This window comes from Protopterus annectens, chromosome 1.part2 (genome assembly GCF_019279795.1).
Source record: "Protopterus annectens isolate FY-2018-M chromosome 1.part2, PAN1.0, whole genome shotgun sequence".
Taxonomy (NCBI): Eukaryota; Metazoa; Chordata; order Ceratodontiformes; family Protopteridae; genus Protopterus; species Protopterus annectens.
This window is the reverse complement of record NC_056727.1, coordinates 487347368-487364847: the sequence shown is the minus strand read 5'-3', so window position 1 is coordinate 487364847 and position 17480 is coordinate 487347368. Positions and strand designations below refer to the sequence as shown.

At 39.4% G+C, this 17480-nt stretch overlaps 1 protein-coding gene across 1 annotated transcript in view; it reads right to left on the bottom strand.

Annotated features, from left to right (window-relative positions):
- The window catches only part of ANAPC1 (anaphase promoting complex subunit 1), a 3613296-nt gene that overhangs the window by 518282 nt on the left and 3077534 nt on the right, over positions 1-17480 (bottom strand). Inside the window, exon 41 of the mRNA XM_044060160.1 lies at positions 8008-8022. Within this exon, the coding sequence (XP_043916095.1) occupies positions 8008-8022 (15 nt within the window). The remainder of the gene's footprint in view (positions 1-8007; positions 8023-17480) is intronic.

The window sequence follows — 17480 nt, the reverse complement described above, 5'->3', positions numbered from 1 at the left end:
GAGAAACTGTATATCCTTGATTTACCAACGAAATAAAATTCATCTATCGTGCAAAGTCAAAGCACATTCCACCAGGTCAGTAGCAACTTCTGTTGCTTTTCATCCAAAGGCTTCATTGAATGATATTTGTGCAGCTGCAACGTGGGCTACCCCTCATAGGTTTATCACTCATTACAAATTGGATTTGGCCTCCAGGGGAAGAGCATCCGTTGGTTCAATGATACTCAGGAACATCCTTCCATAATGGCTTCCCAGGACTAAAGGTAGCTAGGGACTCTGTCCCATCAGTAAGGAATGAATGAAAATTAACATCAGATAAAGAAGTTATGTTCTTACCATAACGTTCCATCTGTGTTGTTCGTCTTCATTCATTCATTACGTCCCACCCACCTTCCCCCTCCAGAGGATCCTGGGGGATCGGATTGGGTCCTGTTCCTACTTCAGGGTTTCTGCTCAGAGAAAGTCTCTGATTTACTTATAATGGAAAAACTTGATCTGAGGTAACAGGGAGAAGGGCATTGTGAGTAAAAGCTTTGCTCAAGAGTTTTTTGGCTGGTACAAGCTTGTTACAAGGCTGACTCGGTTCCTAAGACGGAACAGACACCCATCGGTAATGAATGAATGAAAATGAACAACACAGATGGAACGTTATAGTAAGAACAAAACTTTTTTTTTTTATTGAAAGCCCTCAAACAAAAAAAACAAACACCCACCAATATCCCCTTAAAACCTAGTAACATAATACTAAAACACAACACTATGTACATCTTCAAATACTGAAGTTTTACCATCCTAATAGAAACATGTGTTACGAACTGAAAGCCACACTCAGAAACTTGAGTTAACCTAAAAGAAATGTTATCCATGCTAAGATGCATGGTACAGTCTGTGCTTCTACTAAGTGTTGTCTGGTTTTGTCATATTTTTACAGCTCTCCCATCTGGGAAAACACCTGAATGCTTTCAGAAAACATTACCTCCTAGCCATTTCTCTTTATCAGATTGTTTCCATGGAGACATGAGGACCAGATACAAAGTTGCTAGTAAGCATACATTTATTTGCTAGAAAAAAAAGCTTCATAATATTCAATGTTCTTTCTCATTTACTTGCTTTCTCTGAAAACTTATTAGATCAAGCTATGGGCCTTAATCCAGGCATTCCCCATGCAAGAATGAAAAAAATTACATCAATTTTTTCATGCTCTTTTGACCAGACTTTTCTTCTTTTTTATACTATAGTGCCTACATTTCTTAAAACTGAACAAAGAGAAAGAGAAAAGTAAGGAGAAAAAATTGGAGCACCTGTTTATGTTAGTATCCCCATTACACTTAAAAATAACTGAGAACGTTACTTGATAGCATTCAAAGAAAATCATGTACTATACAAATACTACTTTAAAAAAAAGATTTACTTACAGTCAATTGTCTCCCTCCTCTTCCCCTCTCCTAAGAATTTTTCTGAACATTAATGACAATGTTGCCAAATGGCATAAAGTATCAGGTGTAGTCTATGACAGAAGAATGCCAAAGAAGCTGAAAAGTAAGGTGTACAAGACAGTAGTGTGACCAGTACTACTGTATGGTACAGAAATCTGGGCAGTAAAGGCAGAACAGTTGAAAAAGCTAGAGGTGATGAAAATGAAGTGCCTGAGAAAGGTGATAGATACACACTGTGGAACAGACGAAGAAATGAGGACATAAGAGCAGAAGCCATAGTAGCTCCAATTGCAGAAAATATAAAAAAGAACAGATTATGGTGGTTTGGGCACATGTGTAGAAATGCAGAATACAACCTGGTGAGGAAGACTTGGGACAGACAGGAAGAAGGTAAGAGGAAACGAAGACGTCCAGCAGAGAGGTGGATGGATTGTGTGAAAGAAGATCTGCGACAGTCAGCTATGAGTGTTGAAGAAGGCAGATGTGTGGCACTGAATCAAGTGTGTTGGCGACAGTTAACACGATACCCCGACCCCATGTAGAAAAATGGAAAAAAGGGGACTGATAATGATGATTAATGACATAAAGTAGGGCATATGCTTTAGAGTCCCCTACAAGTTTAACAAAGTCAAAGTCCAATATTTCCAGATTTTCTTGTTCTGTCATATTTCACAAATATAATTATTGCTTTGTAATCCCACATTTGCCAATTTTCAAGTTACTGGTTTTATTCCTATTCATCTCCATCTCCCAAAGTCTGTCTCTGCTTCACTTAGAACACACACTCAGTTTTTCTAGTCAACTCTTGTGCTTTTTTCCTTCTCTCAAGCATTTTTTGTTTAAACATCGGAAAAGGTTTCACTGGCACAGTCTCTCTGTGATCTTTATTACCAAAAGTACAAGAAGCAGAATTGCCCTCAGTTTCACAGCTCATTTTTTTGGACAAACTTTCTTATTTCCTCCTTAGCATGTACTGCATCAAACATTGATTTTGGCCTTCCAGGAAATAATATTTTGAAGATAGCTGGATACAGCAGTTTAAATCTCAGACCTGCTTCTTGACATTCCCTGAATAGTGGAATAAATGTACTCCTCTTCTGCCTGGTGTAAAGTGAGTAATCATTCTCCACACTCTGCTGTCTCCCACTTTTGGTACTTAGTTCTTCTGCCACAGTTTTGTCATTATCTCCTTCTGCTTGTAGGATTGCATCTTTACTATTAATGTCTAGGTTGCTTTCTCATAGCCAGGTTTGGAGCATGCACATGAAGTGCCCTTTAATTAACAACTCTTGCTGTGGAATATCAGTCCAGTTGCTCATTTGTGCTTTCAAAAAATTAATACAGTCTATTCCTTCCAGCTTCTCTGGTACAGCAGAAAATCTCAGGTATTCCCTATTTGCTCTGTCCTCTAATTATATTATTTTTTGAAACATTTCATATTCAGCAGTCTCGCATTCAACCAACCTTTTCTTCATTTTGACATCAGATATTTGTAGTTTTATCACCTCATCTGAATATCTATTTAAAGCTTCTTCCATTTTTTCCAGCCTTTTGTTATTCAAACTGATATACTCCATCAGTGTTTTTATTTTTACCTGGTGTGTGTGCAGTTGTCTTGTACTTTCCCCTAGGTTACTGGAAGTCATGTCTGGAGCTTGGACTACTTTTTCTGAACAGCTGGAGTACTCTTCCCAGTCAGTGTTTTTTCCTCACCTTTTGTAGCCAATTTTCTTTCAGGTCCTCTGTATTTCTTTTTTCCTGACATCCAGGCAGTGCACTTACTAGCCAGTTACTGAAATTTACCCAGATATACAAGTCCACTGACTTTCTCTGCCGAGATTCTGTTTTTACTCTGGGAGAGTTAGAATTAAGCTGTTACTCCATGTGCAGAAATCTTGGAAGTCTCAAATTAAGCAGCCTTCTTGAGCAGTAGCCAAGGTAATCATGGAGTCCATTATACTGTTCTGCAACCACCAAGGGCAACTCTTGGAAGGCACAAATATATTATCTGGTCTCAGAAAGTAGGAAGATCTTGTCTAGCCTCTTCAGGAGAGATGCCCTCATTTCAGGATTCTTCAATCTTCCATGCATTTTCTCTAATCAGGTAAACCAAACCCTTTCATCAGCAGAAAGAACCATCCAAGGTGGTGACTTTGGGTGATTAATGGTTTGTGCAAGGATTTGTTTGGACTCAGAAGGGATAATTCAGGAACCATTAAATCTTGAACCTAAGTTCCATTTTTTTCCAAACTACGGTCAACAGGTAGTAAAGGTGGAGAAATCAGCTTTCCAGTCCTATTCTATGTCCACAGTGGGAGATTCTATGTGCTTCCTCTTGCACTTAATCTTATTCCCAGACTTCTCAAAGGGGGAAGACTGAGGTCGGGACACAACCAAAACATCCTGTCTAGACCCAGTGATTCTCTGTCCCAGCCTTAGCGGGTGAACAGTGATACTAGTAAGTCAAGTGGTGTCCCCGGAACACAGTGTGCATCATCAAAGGGAAGACTCATGCAAATATGTCTGCATTGTCTGAATCAGAACCAACATTTTTTTAAAACACATTAATTAAAATATTACTTGAGGCATAGGCATACACAGATTAACAGAAAAGAAAAAAGACCATATTAACATTTACTTTCATTTACAGTCATTATACATTACATGTTTTCTTTCTTTATTTTCAATCCAGCATTACATAAATTTCTTAATTCCTGCCTTCACTTAAACCTCACTCTCCCTCCTGAACATTATTCTGCATGTACGGTTCCCACAAACTCCATTTCTTTCTATGTAATTTCGTCCTTCCTTTTCTAAAGATCCCTCTTCCAGTTATTTGATCTCTCTTACAATATTCAACACTTCAAAAATACATTTGACATAGATTTTGATTTCCATTGCCCAGTAACTGCTTTTTTGGCATGCAACAGAGTTGGGCGGCCACGGTGGTGCAGCGGTTAGCATTGCCGCCTCACAGCAAGAGGTTCTCCGGTTCGATTCTTGGCTGGGGTGCCTTCTGTGCAGAGTCTGCATGTCCTCTCTGTGGTCGTGTGGGTTTCCTCCGAGTGCTCCGGTTTCCTCCCACATCCCAAAGACATGCAGTAGGTGGCTTGAATACTCTAAATTGGCCATAGGTGTGAGTGTGTGCCTTCTGTGGAAGGTTGAGTGCCGGGCTGGCACCTCGGCACCATAAAACTCTACTGCCAATCATGAGTGGACGAGTGATCCGCTGTGGCGACCCCTAACCCGGAAAAAGCTGAAAGAAGAAGAAGAAAGAAAGAAGGCATGCAACAGAGTTAAATTTAATAAGACCTTATTATGTCTAAGTAATTCAGATCCTGTGTCCCAACTCAAACGAACACATTTCTTAGTTACAACCATTTGTTCCCCAATATTTCTGACAGAGTACTCTGTATGGAATTTTGTTTTTAATCTGCCAACTAATTATATTGCAAAAAAACATGCTCCCAGTTACCTTTTTCTTCCCATTGTACCTCCAACATTTGCTATCTACCTGGGGAAATGTTCTTTTAACACCTGTTTGGGGTATAGGTTCATAGGTCCATACTAGGCTATCTGCCCTGGGGCAATTATAAGCCTAGCCCGATTCTGTATGGCTTACGCTACCCCTTGATTTGAGTATACTGTGCCCTTTTTAAGGTTTAGTTTACTGTGCCTCTGTCTAATAGTGATACGGGAGTAATCCCTGGGACAAACCTACAATCCCCCATCCACTTATCGAGATTCTTCTTGAAGAGATTCAGTGAGGTGCTCTGCCTCACATGAACTGGAATTCTATTCCAGAGCGAAGGGAGCCTCTGGGTTATGAACCTGTCACTCCAGCACGTTCTATTTATTTCTGTGCTGAGGTTCAAGTCCCTCGAGCGTGTGGCTCTAAGGGATTTAGATTTACTGAGGTGGAGCATGTCCATTAATTCTGGATTTGACATAGCTTTGTATGTCAGGCATAGATCGCCTCGAAGTAGGCGGTATGCAACTGAGTAGAGCCGGAGTTTTTTTAACCGAGCAGCATATGGCATCTGTTTGAGACCCTTGATCCTCTTGGTGAGATACTTTTGGGGTCTTTCTAATTGCTGCAGGTGTCGGGTAAGGTACATCCCAAAAGGGGCATTGTATTCTATGATGGGCCTGATGAGGGATGAATAAAGGGGCACGATTACCTCTCTTGATCTAGATGTGAAACCCTTCGTGATGAGGTGGGCTATGTAGAAGGTCTTTCTAACCACTTTGGCAATGTGGTTTTCAAAGGAGAGATTGCTATCAACTTGGGTCCCCAGGTCCTAATAACTTTCTCTGTACTTAATAGGTTTCCGCCTATGTGGTAATTTGTGGGCACATTGTTTTTGCCAAAGGGTATGACTATACATTTTTTGGCATTCAGCTTTAAACCATGGTGCTGGCACCAGTTATCTGTCTCTGTGAGACCTTTTTGAAGGATGTTTGTGTCAGCTGGAGAGTTGATTATGGCACCCAGTTTGCAGTCGTCTGCGAACTTGGTGAGCCATAGTCCTCCCACGTTTGCCTGTACCTCAGAAAAGTATATACTGAACAAGAGTGGTCCCAGGACAGAACCCTGTGGGACGCCACTTGTGACCAGTTTCGAGTCTGACATGGCTCCAGCAACTCTCACTCTGTGGGTTCTGTCTTTGAGCCAGTTTGCGACCCATCTTGTGACATAGGGGTTTATATTTAAGCTGGATAGCTTATCTATGATGCCCTAGTGGGGTATTGTGTCAAATGTCTTTGCAAGGTCCAGATAGGCTGTGTGGACTACCTTCCCTTCATCTATGGCTTTGGTGACTGTTTCAAAGAAGTCAACCAGGTTCAAAAGGCAGGCTCTGCCCTTGACAAAGCCGAACTGGGTAGGATCTAGTGTCTGTAGGTCCCCAATGTCTTTGTTTATGAGCTCCATGATGATCCTCTCCATAGCCTTGCAGACTAAGCTAGTCAGGCTTATGGGGCGATAGTTTCCAGGGTCCGTAGAGGCTCCACCTTTGTGGAGTGGGATCACTGTTGCTGTACGCCATTCTGTGGGCACATATCCTGTAGTGAGGCTGAGATTGTATAGCTGTTTTATTTGAGGGATTAGTTCCTCTTGTAGTTCATGTAGGACACAACCTGGGACGCCATCTGGTCCCATGGAAGCAGTGTTTTTTGCTTTGGAGAGGGCAGCCTTCACCTAAGCATCTGAGATGTTTGGGAGGCAGCCCTCTGCCGGGATAGATACTTGCTCTTTTGGGGGGGATGGGGTGGAGAAGTTTGCACTGAACCTGTCTGCCTGGATATTGGCGATGTCTGTGGGTTCAGTGTATTTTTTGTCATTTAGAATCAACTCAGAACAAGTCTGGGAGTTGCATCCCAGGTTTCTAACATAACTGAAAAAAGCCTTATGATCGTCTTTGGTGTCCTGTGCAATTTTTCTCTCGAAGCTGGCCTTGGAGGATTTTATGAGGGATCGTAATTTTTTGCTAGTACTGATCAGAGATGCCTTCCCTATTAGGGATTTTGCTCTATCATGTAGTAGCTTCCTCCTTCTGTTGTACAGTTTATTTATGGCAGGGGTCCACCAGACTGGACGCCTGCCTTTGGATGATTGGGTCTTGGTTTTGTTTGGGATAGCATGATCCATGCATTCCTGAAGATATCCGTAGAATGCATTTATATAGGATTCTGCAGTTTGGGCTGTAGTTTCCAATGACCCTGGGGCCTTGAAGGATTCCACTTCGGTTTTGAGAAGTGAGAAGTTTGCTTTTGAGAAGTTTTTCACTGTGGTTTTCTGGGCTGGGGGTGGGGTCGGGATGTAGACATCCAGTGAAATTAATTTATGGTCTGATCTTACCAATGTGGGATATACTTCTGGTGTGGAGCATAGAGTCCCCATGTTGGTAATGATCAGGTCTAGTATGTTGTCCCCTCTTGTGGGAGTGGTGACTAGTTGTTCCATAGCATTTGAGTTTATAATTTCCAGGAATCTTTAGGCTAAGGTGCTGGGGCTTGGGTAGTGCTTCCAGTCAATGTTTGGGTAGTTGAAGTCGCCCAATATAATTGTGTTCGGAGAGATCTTCATGTTCTCCAATGTTTTCAGGAAAGCCAAATGGGATTCCTGACTTTGAGTGGGTGATCTGTAGGATGCTATAAACTGAAAAGCAGTCTTGCCCACTGTTAGTTGCACATGGATGGTCTCCGATACTTTGTGCAATGCCACTAACCTGGAGGTGTGGATATCCTTGATAAATATGGAAACTCCCCCTCCTTTTGTGGTTCGGGGCTGAAAAGCATGATATGAGGTATAGCCTGGTAGTGCTGGGGTGCTCTCTGGAGCCTTGAACCAGGTTTCTGTCACTGCACAGATATCAATGTTCTCCATACTGAGGAGAGCTTCGAGTGCGTGCATCTTGAGGTTAAGACTTCTGGCGTTTAGCAGCATTACCCTTAGTTTCTTGTTCCTTGTGCTGTCTATGGGGGTGGGTTTGACTTTTGAGCCTTGCCTAAAAAAGGCACTATGGGGGTGGCAAGAGCCTTTGCCAATATCCAAAAACCCAGTGGTGACAGGTGCAAGCAGTCTCTAGTGAAGCAACGTGGCTTGTCGAGCATGTCATCCCAGGCTGACAGACACTGGATCCCCTTTGAATGACACCAAAACTTTAGCCAATTGTTAAAATCGATCATTTTGTCTTTGTACTGTGGCATCATTCTAGGTGAGGGTAAGATGCTGCTCAAGGTCAGGGTCATACCAGCCTGGGCTACATGATCAGAGAGCTCCTCTATGTCTCTTTTCATGTAGTCCAGGGAGGTACGTCTCAGGTCATTCAAACCAGCATGTACAATGACTGAGTCATATTTGTATTTGCTTTGGAGTGACCTGAGTGCTTGCGTTATGTGTCAGATCCTAGCACCCGACAGGCAGCTCACTGTGACCTTCTCTTTATTTAGCCTGGTGAGCGGGACGTCAGTGTCTCTGACAATAGAGTCACCTATAACAAGAGTATCAGGTGTGTTATTCAGCCTTAAGGGCTGTGGCTGCTTGGCACACTGACTTTGTGGGTTATGTGTTGTATGTGTTTTGTTTTGAGGTAGCGTTTGCTTGGATGTCTGCTTTGGAGGTCTCTGTTGCTTAGGTAAATTTTCATTTAGAGCCTCCGAGCATGTTTTTGTGTATTTATGTGTTTGGTTCACTGATGTGGTGGGACTATGTGATACTGGAATTGTGTTGTGTGAGGTTACCTTCTCCTCCTGACTGGTTACACCAATTTTGAGATGAGAGAGCTCAGCCTCCAGTTTGGCTAAATAGTTGCATCTCTCACATATATCTGAACCTGTTTGGAGGAGGAGATGGTTGTCCGTGTACATGAGACAGTTGTAACATTGCCTCAAAATTCCCAGATTCACCAGCTGGATTGGAGAGGAAACCATTGACTGACCTTTGGACATGCTAGAGTAATAGGGAAACTGAATTTAAGACGGACCAATAGAGGACAGGGTAATCGTAGAGAGTATAAGAGTAAGTACCTATGCAAGCAAAAATCTTAAACCTTATGCACTTTGCTGCACACTTGGGAGCCACACATATGTCCTTCCATTGTCCCATTGTAAATTGATTTCCTATTCTCTCTTCCCAATCTTTTCTATCCTCTAATCGATTCTTGTACTTATGTAGTATTTTACATGCCCTACTAATTATCCTAATCTTAACTGCTGCTTCTATTCTAGATTCAACTAAAAATCTCTACAAGTCCAGGTGTTGCACTTAAGACTCCCCTATCCCTTTCAAATTGCCTGTACTTTGATATCAATCCCTGATAGGGAAGGTAGTGTCTAACCTGCAATCCAAACTTCTACTTGGCTCATCTCACTACTTTTCCTCTCTAGTTATTTGCTCCCAAAACCCCGGTTCCCTTTCCAGTTTTCTTCAGTAAATTATACACCCATGCCTTTTTTTCTGTACCCATAACTGCAGTCATTCCTATTAGCAAAATCTTTCTCCAGTCTGGTGTTGGCTTAGTTCTTAGAACACTTTCTGCACATTCATAAATATGATACTCTGTATGGTGGTTATTCTCCTCTTTAAGGATCTGCATCCAAAATCCCACTCTATCCTTATTTCTTTAAGTCCTTCTCTCTCACTTCATTATCATCCTCCCTTTCCACTTTGAATTATAACCTTCTGTTTGTGATATGTATACAAGTCTCAACTATGCAGCTATAAAACAGCCCTCCAAATCAGATAATCCTAAATCACTTTGCTCCATTGGGAGGATAAACTTATCCCACTTAACTCTTGCCCTCCTTCACTCCCAGACAAATTCCTTCAACACTTTATTACTACCCAAAACTTCTTCTCTGGTTGATAAAAATATGCCTGAACTATACATAAAACTAAAAGGACTAAAACTATTTCCATTGCCTGTATCTTCCTATCCATATACAAAACTAAGAGCTTTTAGTTTGTCAATTTTTGTATTATCTTTTGTTTAGTCTCTACCAACATAACCTTAGCTGCCATAATAGAGGCTTTTGATCCATATTCCTAAATACTTTAACATGTTACCCAAATATGAGTATCAAGTCATGAGTGGGTGCAAAATTTATGGATACAGCCTTTGTTTTATCTTCATTATTTTCACATCCTGAAGACATGACACTATCTAAAAATGTTCCACAACACCAAGATGTCATTTTCTGGATGCATGAAGTAAAAAATAAAATCAGCAGCAAAGAAAAATATGGTAGCAGTTGTACGAAGTATAGCTCCAGACCACATAAAATAAACCAAGAACGTTAATATTTGGTAAGCGCTTTCACCACTGTCAGTGGCTTCTTCAGACCATATACAAATATAAAAACACACACAAAGAGGTTTATAAAGCTGTCCCTGTATACCTCATTAACCTGAAAGACCACTCCCAGTCAATCAAGCTACTATAGACACACCCTCTTTTAAAAGCATCAGTACATTCATCTACATTGCATAGTATTACTTTTAAATACAGTTCTTATAGCACATTAAAAGTCTATTTCAACAGTAAAAGCATTCATAGGCATCTACAAGCATTTAATATTTGGAAACATTTCAGAACATTGCTTCTATCAGCAGCATGTCAGATGCCATATATTATACTAAGCATCATTATTTAAACAACGATACTGAAAGTCTCTGTTCATTATATATTCTTTACTAGAATTATATTGCTCTACGTTATCTGCTTTGCTTCAGATATATGCTGTTACTTAAAAATTATTACAATAACAAATCTAGGTCTAGCCTTCTATACATTTCTACTACTTCTAACAGTGTAAATGAAGCTGCAGTTTAAAATGCAAGCAAGTTACCCATGTCATGTATTTAAACTCCATTTTAAAACTCAAATTCTTCCCATCACATTGTCGACTGTTAAACTTGTTCAGCGAGTGTGTTCCACTTAAGATATACTTATATTACACCCTTGTTGTGTTATATTCCATTTCCAAAAGATAGAAATGTTAGAAATGAAAAAAGTGTGTTCGTCGTCATTGCAGAGCCCCTGTGCATGCGCAATGACGTCAACACACTCGACAGATGCCCCGTTTACTTCTTCCCACTTTCTTCATTTAATTACAATAGACAACCAAGTATTATAAAATATATATCATTGCTAAATGATTCAAAATATGTTTGAGCAACCAGGAACCCACATTCGAAGAAGTGATTGGTAACCCTGGAGAACAGTCTATATGATAGAGGCTATAAAAAGAAGGAAGTGATTGATAAGTTGGGAGAAGTAAAGACACTGAGGGGAGGAAGAGCAAAGCCATATATTTCAAATAAGATAGATCAAGCATTAAACAGAACTGATACAATATCTAGGAACAATGTGGTTAATGTCTCTATATCGCATACAAGTTATATGAGGAAAGTAAGAGATGCCTTTAACAAACACTGGCCGCTTCTTATGACAGATAGAAGAATTAGGGAAATCGTTGGACAGTATCCTAATTTTATGTTTAAAAATAAGAAAAATCTTAAATGCATGTTATTCTATCCCAGGAATCTATCTGATAGTAATTTAAATACATGGAAAGGTACCAGAGCATGTACCAGTTGTAGCATGTGTCCATTTGTTAAAAATACCGATGAGTTTGACCACCTGGTAACTGGTAATAAATATAAATTGAATGGAGCAGTCACCTGTAGCAGTATGATTATTTATACAGCACAATGTGACTGCTGCTTACATTTTTATGTAGGCAAAACAAACAGGACATTCAGAGAATGTATAAAGGAACATATTATTAGTATAAGGACTAGGGACTCTGTAAGTGCCCTGTCTAAATATATAGAGAGAAGCGGTACATATCATGATTTTAAATTTATAGCATTAGAAGAAGCTATTATTGGGCAAAGGCTGGGTAATATTAAGAATCTGACAGAAAGAAGTGAGCTCAGATGGATACTCAAACTTAGAGCAGATAAGGAGAAGGGGCTGAATGGTAAAGTATCCATTAAAAGTGCTTTAGACGCACGAGGGATACCTAGAAAATAGTGATATATATTATATTTAATAAGAAACAATCCCACTTAGTAAGAACACTGTAGAATTTTACCCAACCTGTCGTAACATCATTTATCCAAATATGTTTGTAAATATGGGCTATCTATGATAAGACTGCTAAAAACAAGATTTGAGTATTTTATCTTACCTTATGAAATACCATATGCTTAATATATTTGAGGATAGAGTTTATCCACCATAAAGCAGTGATATTGTCTGTGTATAATACATTTGTTACACAAATAGTATGATGTGAATGATTATTTGTACAGTGCATATACTTACAACTTTGCATAATCTATTTGCTATATTATAATCACCTTCTCATTCTATATATGATATCTGTAAGCGTTCTATCATATAGATGTATTGTATAACTATAAACATAGAGCTATATCTATTTAACATATATACTTATACCAAAGCATTTATCCATCTTTAAACGATTACTGGAAGACCTTATTCATATAAAGGACACTATATCTAAAATACTATATAGCTGTGTAAAAATGCTTTTGGTAAATAGCAATATAATGCTCCGAGTGTCATATAAAGTATATATTGGGAGTCTATATGTAGGACAAGAACATATAATAAGTCCTGTTTTTATACAAACTGGTGACATATATATTTTTGCACCAAATTGCCTATATATATTTATTAAACTATAATTATCCATAGAATATACATTCTATGGTTTGAATGGGTTGCCAGAGGTACAGAGTTAAAGTTACGTTTATTATATCTGTTTAGAGTTGAGCCTCGATGTATCCATATAATGTGTCAAGTGTTTATATTATATATACTTGACTGACATATGAAAAGATAGAAATGCAACAGTATGATTTGTTTCTATGGGGAAAAGTATAAACCTTACTTGTTTAAAACTGCTTATATATATGAATTTGTGACTTGGTGTATTTTAAATCATTTAGCAATGATATATATTTTATAATACTTGGTTGTCTATTGTAATAAAATGAAGAAAGTGGGAAGAAGTAAACGGAGCATCTGTCGAGTGTGATGACGTCATTGCGTATGCACAGAGGCGTTGCAATGATGACGAACACACTTTTTTCATTTCTATCTTTTGGAAATGGAATATAACACAACAAGGGTGTGATATAAGTATATCTTTAAGTGTAACACATGCTGAACAAGTTTAACAGTCGACAATGTGATGGGAAGAATTTGAGTTTTAAAATGGAGTTTGAATACATGGCATGGGTAACTTGCGTGCATTTTAAACTGCAGCTTTATTTATACTGTTAGAAGTAGCAGGAATACATAGAAGGCTAGACCTAGATTTGTTATTGTAATAATTTTTAAGTAACAGCATATATCTGAAGCAAAGCAGATAACAGAGCAATATAATTCTAGTAAAGAATATATAATGAACAGAGACTTTCAGTATCATTGTTGTTTAAATAATGATGCTTAGCATAATATATTGCATCTGATATGCTGCTGATAGAAGCAATGTTCTGAAATGTTTCCAAATATTAAACGCTTGTAGATGCCTATGAATGCTTTGACTGCTGAAATAGACTTTTAATGTGCTATAAAAACTGTATTTTAAAAGTAATACTATGCAATGTAGATGAATGTACTGATGCTTTTAAAAGAGGGTGTGTCTATAGTAGCTTGATTGACTGGGAGTAGTCTTTCAGGTTAATGAGGTATACAGGGACAGCTTTATAAACCTCTTTGTGTGTGTTTTTATATTTGTATATGGTCTGAAGAAGCCACAGACAGTGGTGAAAGCGCTTACCGAATATTAAAGTTCTTGGTTTATTTTATGTGGTCTGGAGCTATACTTCGTACAACTGCTACTATATTTTTCTTTGCTGCTACCTTTACTTGTTTGGTGGAACAGTTTATGTTTACCAGCTGGTTGATTGCCTGTTTCTTGTTACAAAATAAAATCACCTATCAATAAAGACATGTTTTCTTGATTGCCATACAAATTATATCCTTGAATTTTTAAGTCCCTTATTTTCTTGACAAAGGCCCTAAAATAAAACAAACAACAAAGATTAAAGACAACACCCCTGCCTGATACCTCTGTTCACACACAACTTATCAGAGAAGTACCTCCCACTTTAATTCTTGCTTGTGTTCCTTCATATATCCTCCTAATTAACCTTATTATTTTGGCTCCCTATTACGCTTTTGCAGACGCAGGTTTTCGAATGCGTATTTGTCGAACTTAAAAGTGTGAAAAGGCAAAATAGCAAAGTGGCTTTTCAGCGAATTCTTTCCCTGGGAAAGAATTTGCTTGGCCGCTTTCGCTACTTTTAAGTTTTCGGCACTGTAGTGCAATCTCAGAGTTGGTATATATAAGTAGGGGGGGTGTGGGGGGCCCCCCACATTATGTAATGTTTTACAGTTTGTTTTTTTTTTTTTTGTTTCGGAACAGCGATTTTTTTCCCTTGGAAAATAATCACTGTTCTGAGGTTTCGACATTGTAAGCTTTTGCTTACATGGGGGCGATTATGTGTTGTTCGCTCTTATGAGCATGTGATATAATATAGACCCATTATTTTACCAGGGAATTCAAATACTTCCATTGCTCAACTCAAAATCCCAGCTTACTCTGATGAATGCGTTCCCCACATTAATACTCACCAACAATAGTATTATTTTCTTACATTCTGCTTCCCTCTGGCTCAGCATTCTAATGATGTTGTCAAATCTTTGCTTTCCTTCCACAAAACCACAATGATTAGGATTTATCAATTTTGTAAAAATACTGAAACCAATACAGCGTAACCACCTTCGGTCCCACCAATAAGCGTATGCGGCTCAATAGTCAAACGAAATGCTGGATAAAACTCAATAATCCACGAATAGCTGGATAAAACTCACAGTTTATTGTTGGACATCACGACAATTCACCATTAGCGACAACAAACACATAAGACATATCCTTGTGAGCGGTAAGTCTCACACAGAATACCGCTAAAATAAACAATTACTGTGCACAACGTAAAAATAAAAAAGCAAATCAGTTTAGCGCTTTCAACCAAAACAAATGGTCTTCTTCAGAACTGAGAATAAATACATTGTATAACTCAATTTATAAATGTTTTGGCGCCAAACCCAAACCCAAACCCTAATATTGTATCACTGTTGTATGATATACATGTTAGATTGTCATGTTGAACCTCCATGGATCTTTTTATGATCACACGTTTTGACATGATATATGCACAGTTTCTATTTAAACTGCAGTGTTTCTTTAAATTTCAAACAGTTTTTTGGCGCCAAAACATTTATAAATTGAGTTATACAATGTATTTATTCTCAGTTCTGAAGAAGACCATTTGTTTTGATTGAAAACGCTAAACTGATTTGCTTTTTTATTTTTACGTTGTGCACAGTAATTGTTTATTTTAGCAGTATTCTGTGTGAGACTTATCGCTCACAAGGATATGTCTTATGTGTTTGTTGTCGCTAATGGTGAATTGTTGTGATGTCCAACAATTTATCAATTTTGGCAACACATCTCCAATTATTTTAGCTAGTGTAGACAAACACTTTAAAACTAAAATAGGTTCACAGCTAAGTATTAGGCTAGCTGCTCCTGTGGACCATTTTAGCAGCGGTTAGCATTGTCGCCTCACAGCAAGAGTTTCTCCCATTCGACTCTCGGCTGGAGCGCCTTGTGTGTGGAGTCTGCATATCCTCCCCACGGTCGAGGGACAGTGGATATAAAATGTTTACACACCCCTATTAAAATGCCAGATTTTTGTGATATAAAAAAATGAGACCACAATATATCATTTCAAAACTTTTCCCACCTTAAATGTGACCTATAAAGTACAGTTTTGTACCTACCATAAATGTAGATGTCCGATAGGTATGCATCTGCAGTCATTACATATGGGTTGTCCTGCCTCAGGCAGCCCTTCGGTCGGCCGGATTCCAAAGTCTGGGTCTGGCCTCGGCTGATGTCGCACTTTCCCCGACGACAGAGCGCCTGGGGTATAAAAGCATCAGCCGACATCATCTTCCTCAGTTTTTCTTGCCCCAGATGCCAGGTGCCCTCTCGGAAGGCTAAATTTGGATAAATGCAATAAAATTCCAAACATTTGCAAAGATATATATATGTACATGTATATACAAACAAATACACCATAATAGATTCCCCCAGTTTGCTAAAAGAGGGGTAAGCACCCTAGGAATACCACAGAGGGGTAGGAGGGATGGTAAACCTGACTGCAGATGCATACCTATCGGACATCTACATTTATGGTAGGTACAAAACTGTACTATGTCCTTCAAGGATGCATCTGCAGTCATCACATATGGGTAGAATACCACAGCCAAACTGGGGGTGGAGGTACTAAATGAAGGATGGTGTAGTTAAGATACCCTGCAGGACTGCCGTAGCAAAACCTGCTCTGGATCTGGAGTATAAAGGCAAATTGTAATGCTTGGCAAATGTATGCATGGAGCTCCATGTAGCAGCTTCTAAAATGTCTTTGGTAGCCACCCCTCTTAGGAAGGCTGTGGTGGTGGCTGTGGCTCTCGTGGAATGAGGTCTGATGTTAGCTGGCACAGTCTTTCCATGAAAGGAGTAACAAAAACAAATGCAATTTCCTATCCATTTGGAAATTGTTTGTTTGGAAATTGCTTTTCCTTGTACCCTAGCAGCATATGCTACAAACAACTGGTCAGTCTTTCTGTAACTTTTAGTTCTGTCCAAGTAGTAGCGTAGTTGTCTGTGTATGTCCAGGGTGTGCAGAAGTCTCTCCCCTTTATTTTGTGGCTGTGGGAAGAATGTAGGCAAGTGAATAGCTTGGTTCAAAGATACCCTGGATACCACCTTTGGCATGAATGTAGGATTGGTCCTCAAAGAAACTCTGTCCTGATGAAAGATAAGGAATGGCTGCACCGCCATTAAATCTTGTAGCTCAGATACTCTTCTTGCTGAGGTTATGGCCAGAAGGAAGGCAGTTTTCCAAGACAAAAACTGTACATCTGCCGATGCTGCTGGTTCGAAGGGAGGAAGTGTTAGTTTTTCCAACACGAAATTCAGGTCCCAAGTAGGTAGAGGTGGTTTCCTTGGATGATTAATGTTTTTGATTCCTCTTAGAAACTGTCTTAGTAGAGGGTGAGAGAAGACAGGTGGATTTAGATTGTATTCTGCTGAGATTGCTGAGGCATGTATCTTGATGGAAGAGTAAGACAGGCCACTGTGGGACAATTCTGCCAGATATTCCAGTATATATGCCATATTCATCACAGTCACATCTAGGCCCTTTGCTGTGTTCCAGGTGTGAAATCTTTTCCATTTTGCTGTGTATGCCTTCCTTGTGGAAGGTCGGCGAGCTTCCATAATAATATCCTTCACTCTCTGGGATAGGTTATCCTGAGGAGGAGTCATGGTATTCTCCAGGCAGTTAGCTGCAAGGTTTTCAGGTTGGAGTGTAGAGTCCTGAAATTGTGCTGCGTCAGTAGGAGTGGCCATAAGGGGAGAGGCCATGGT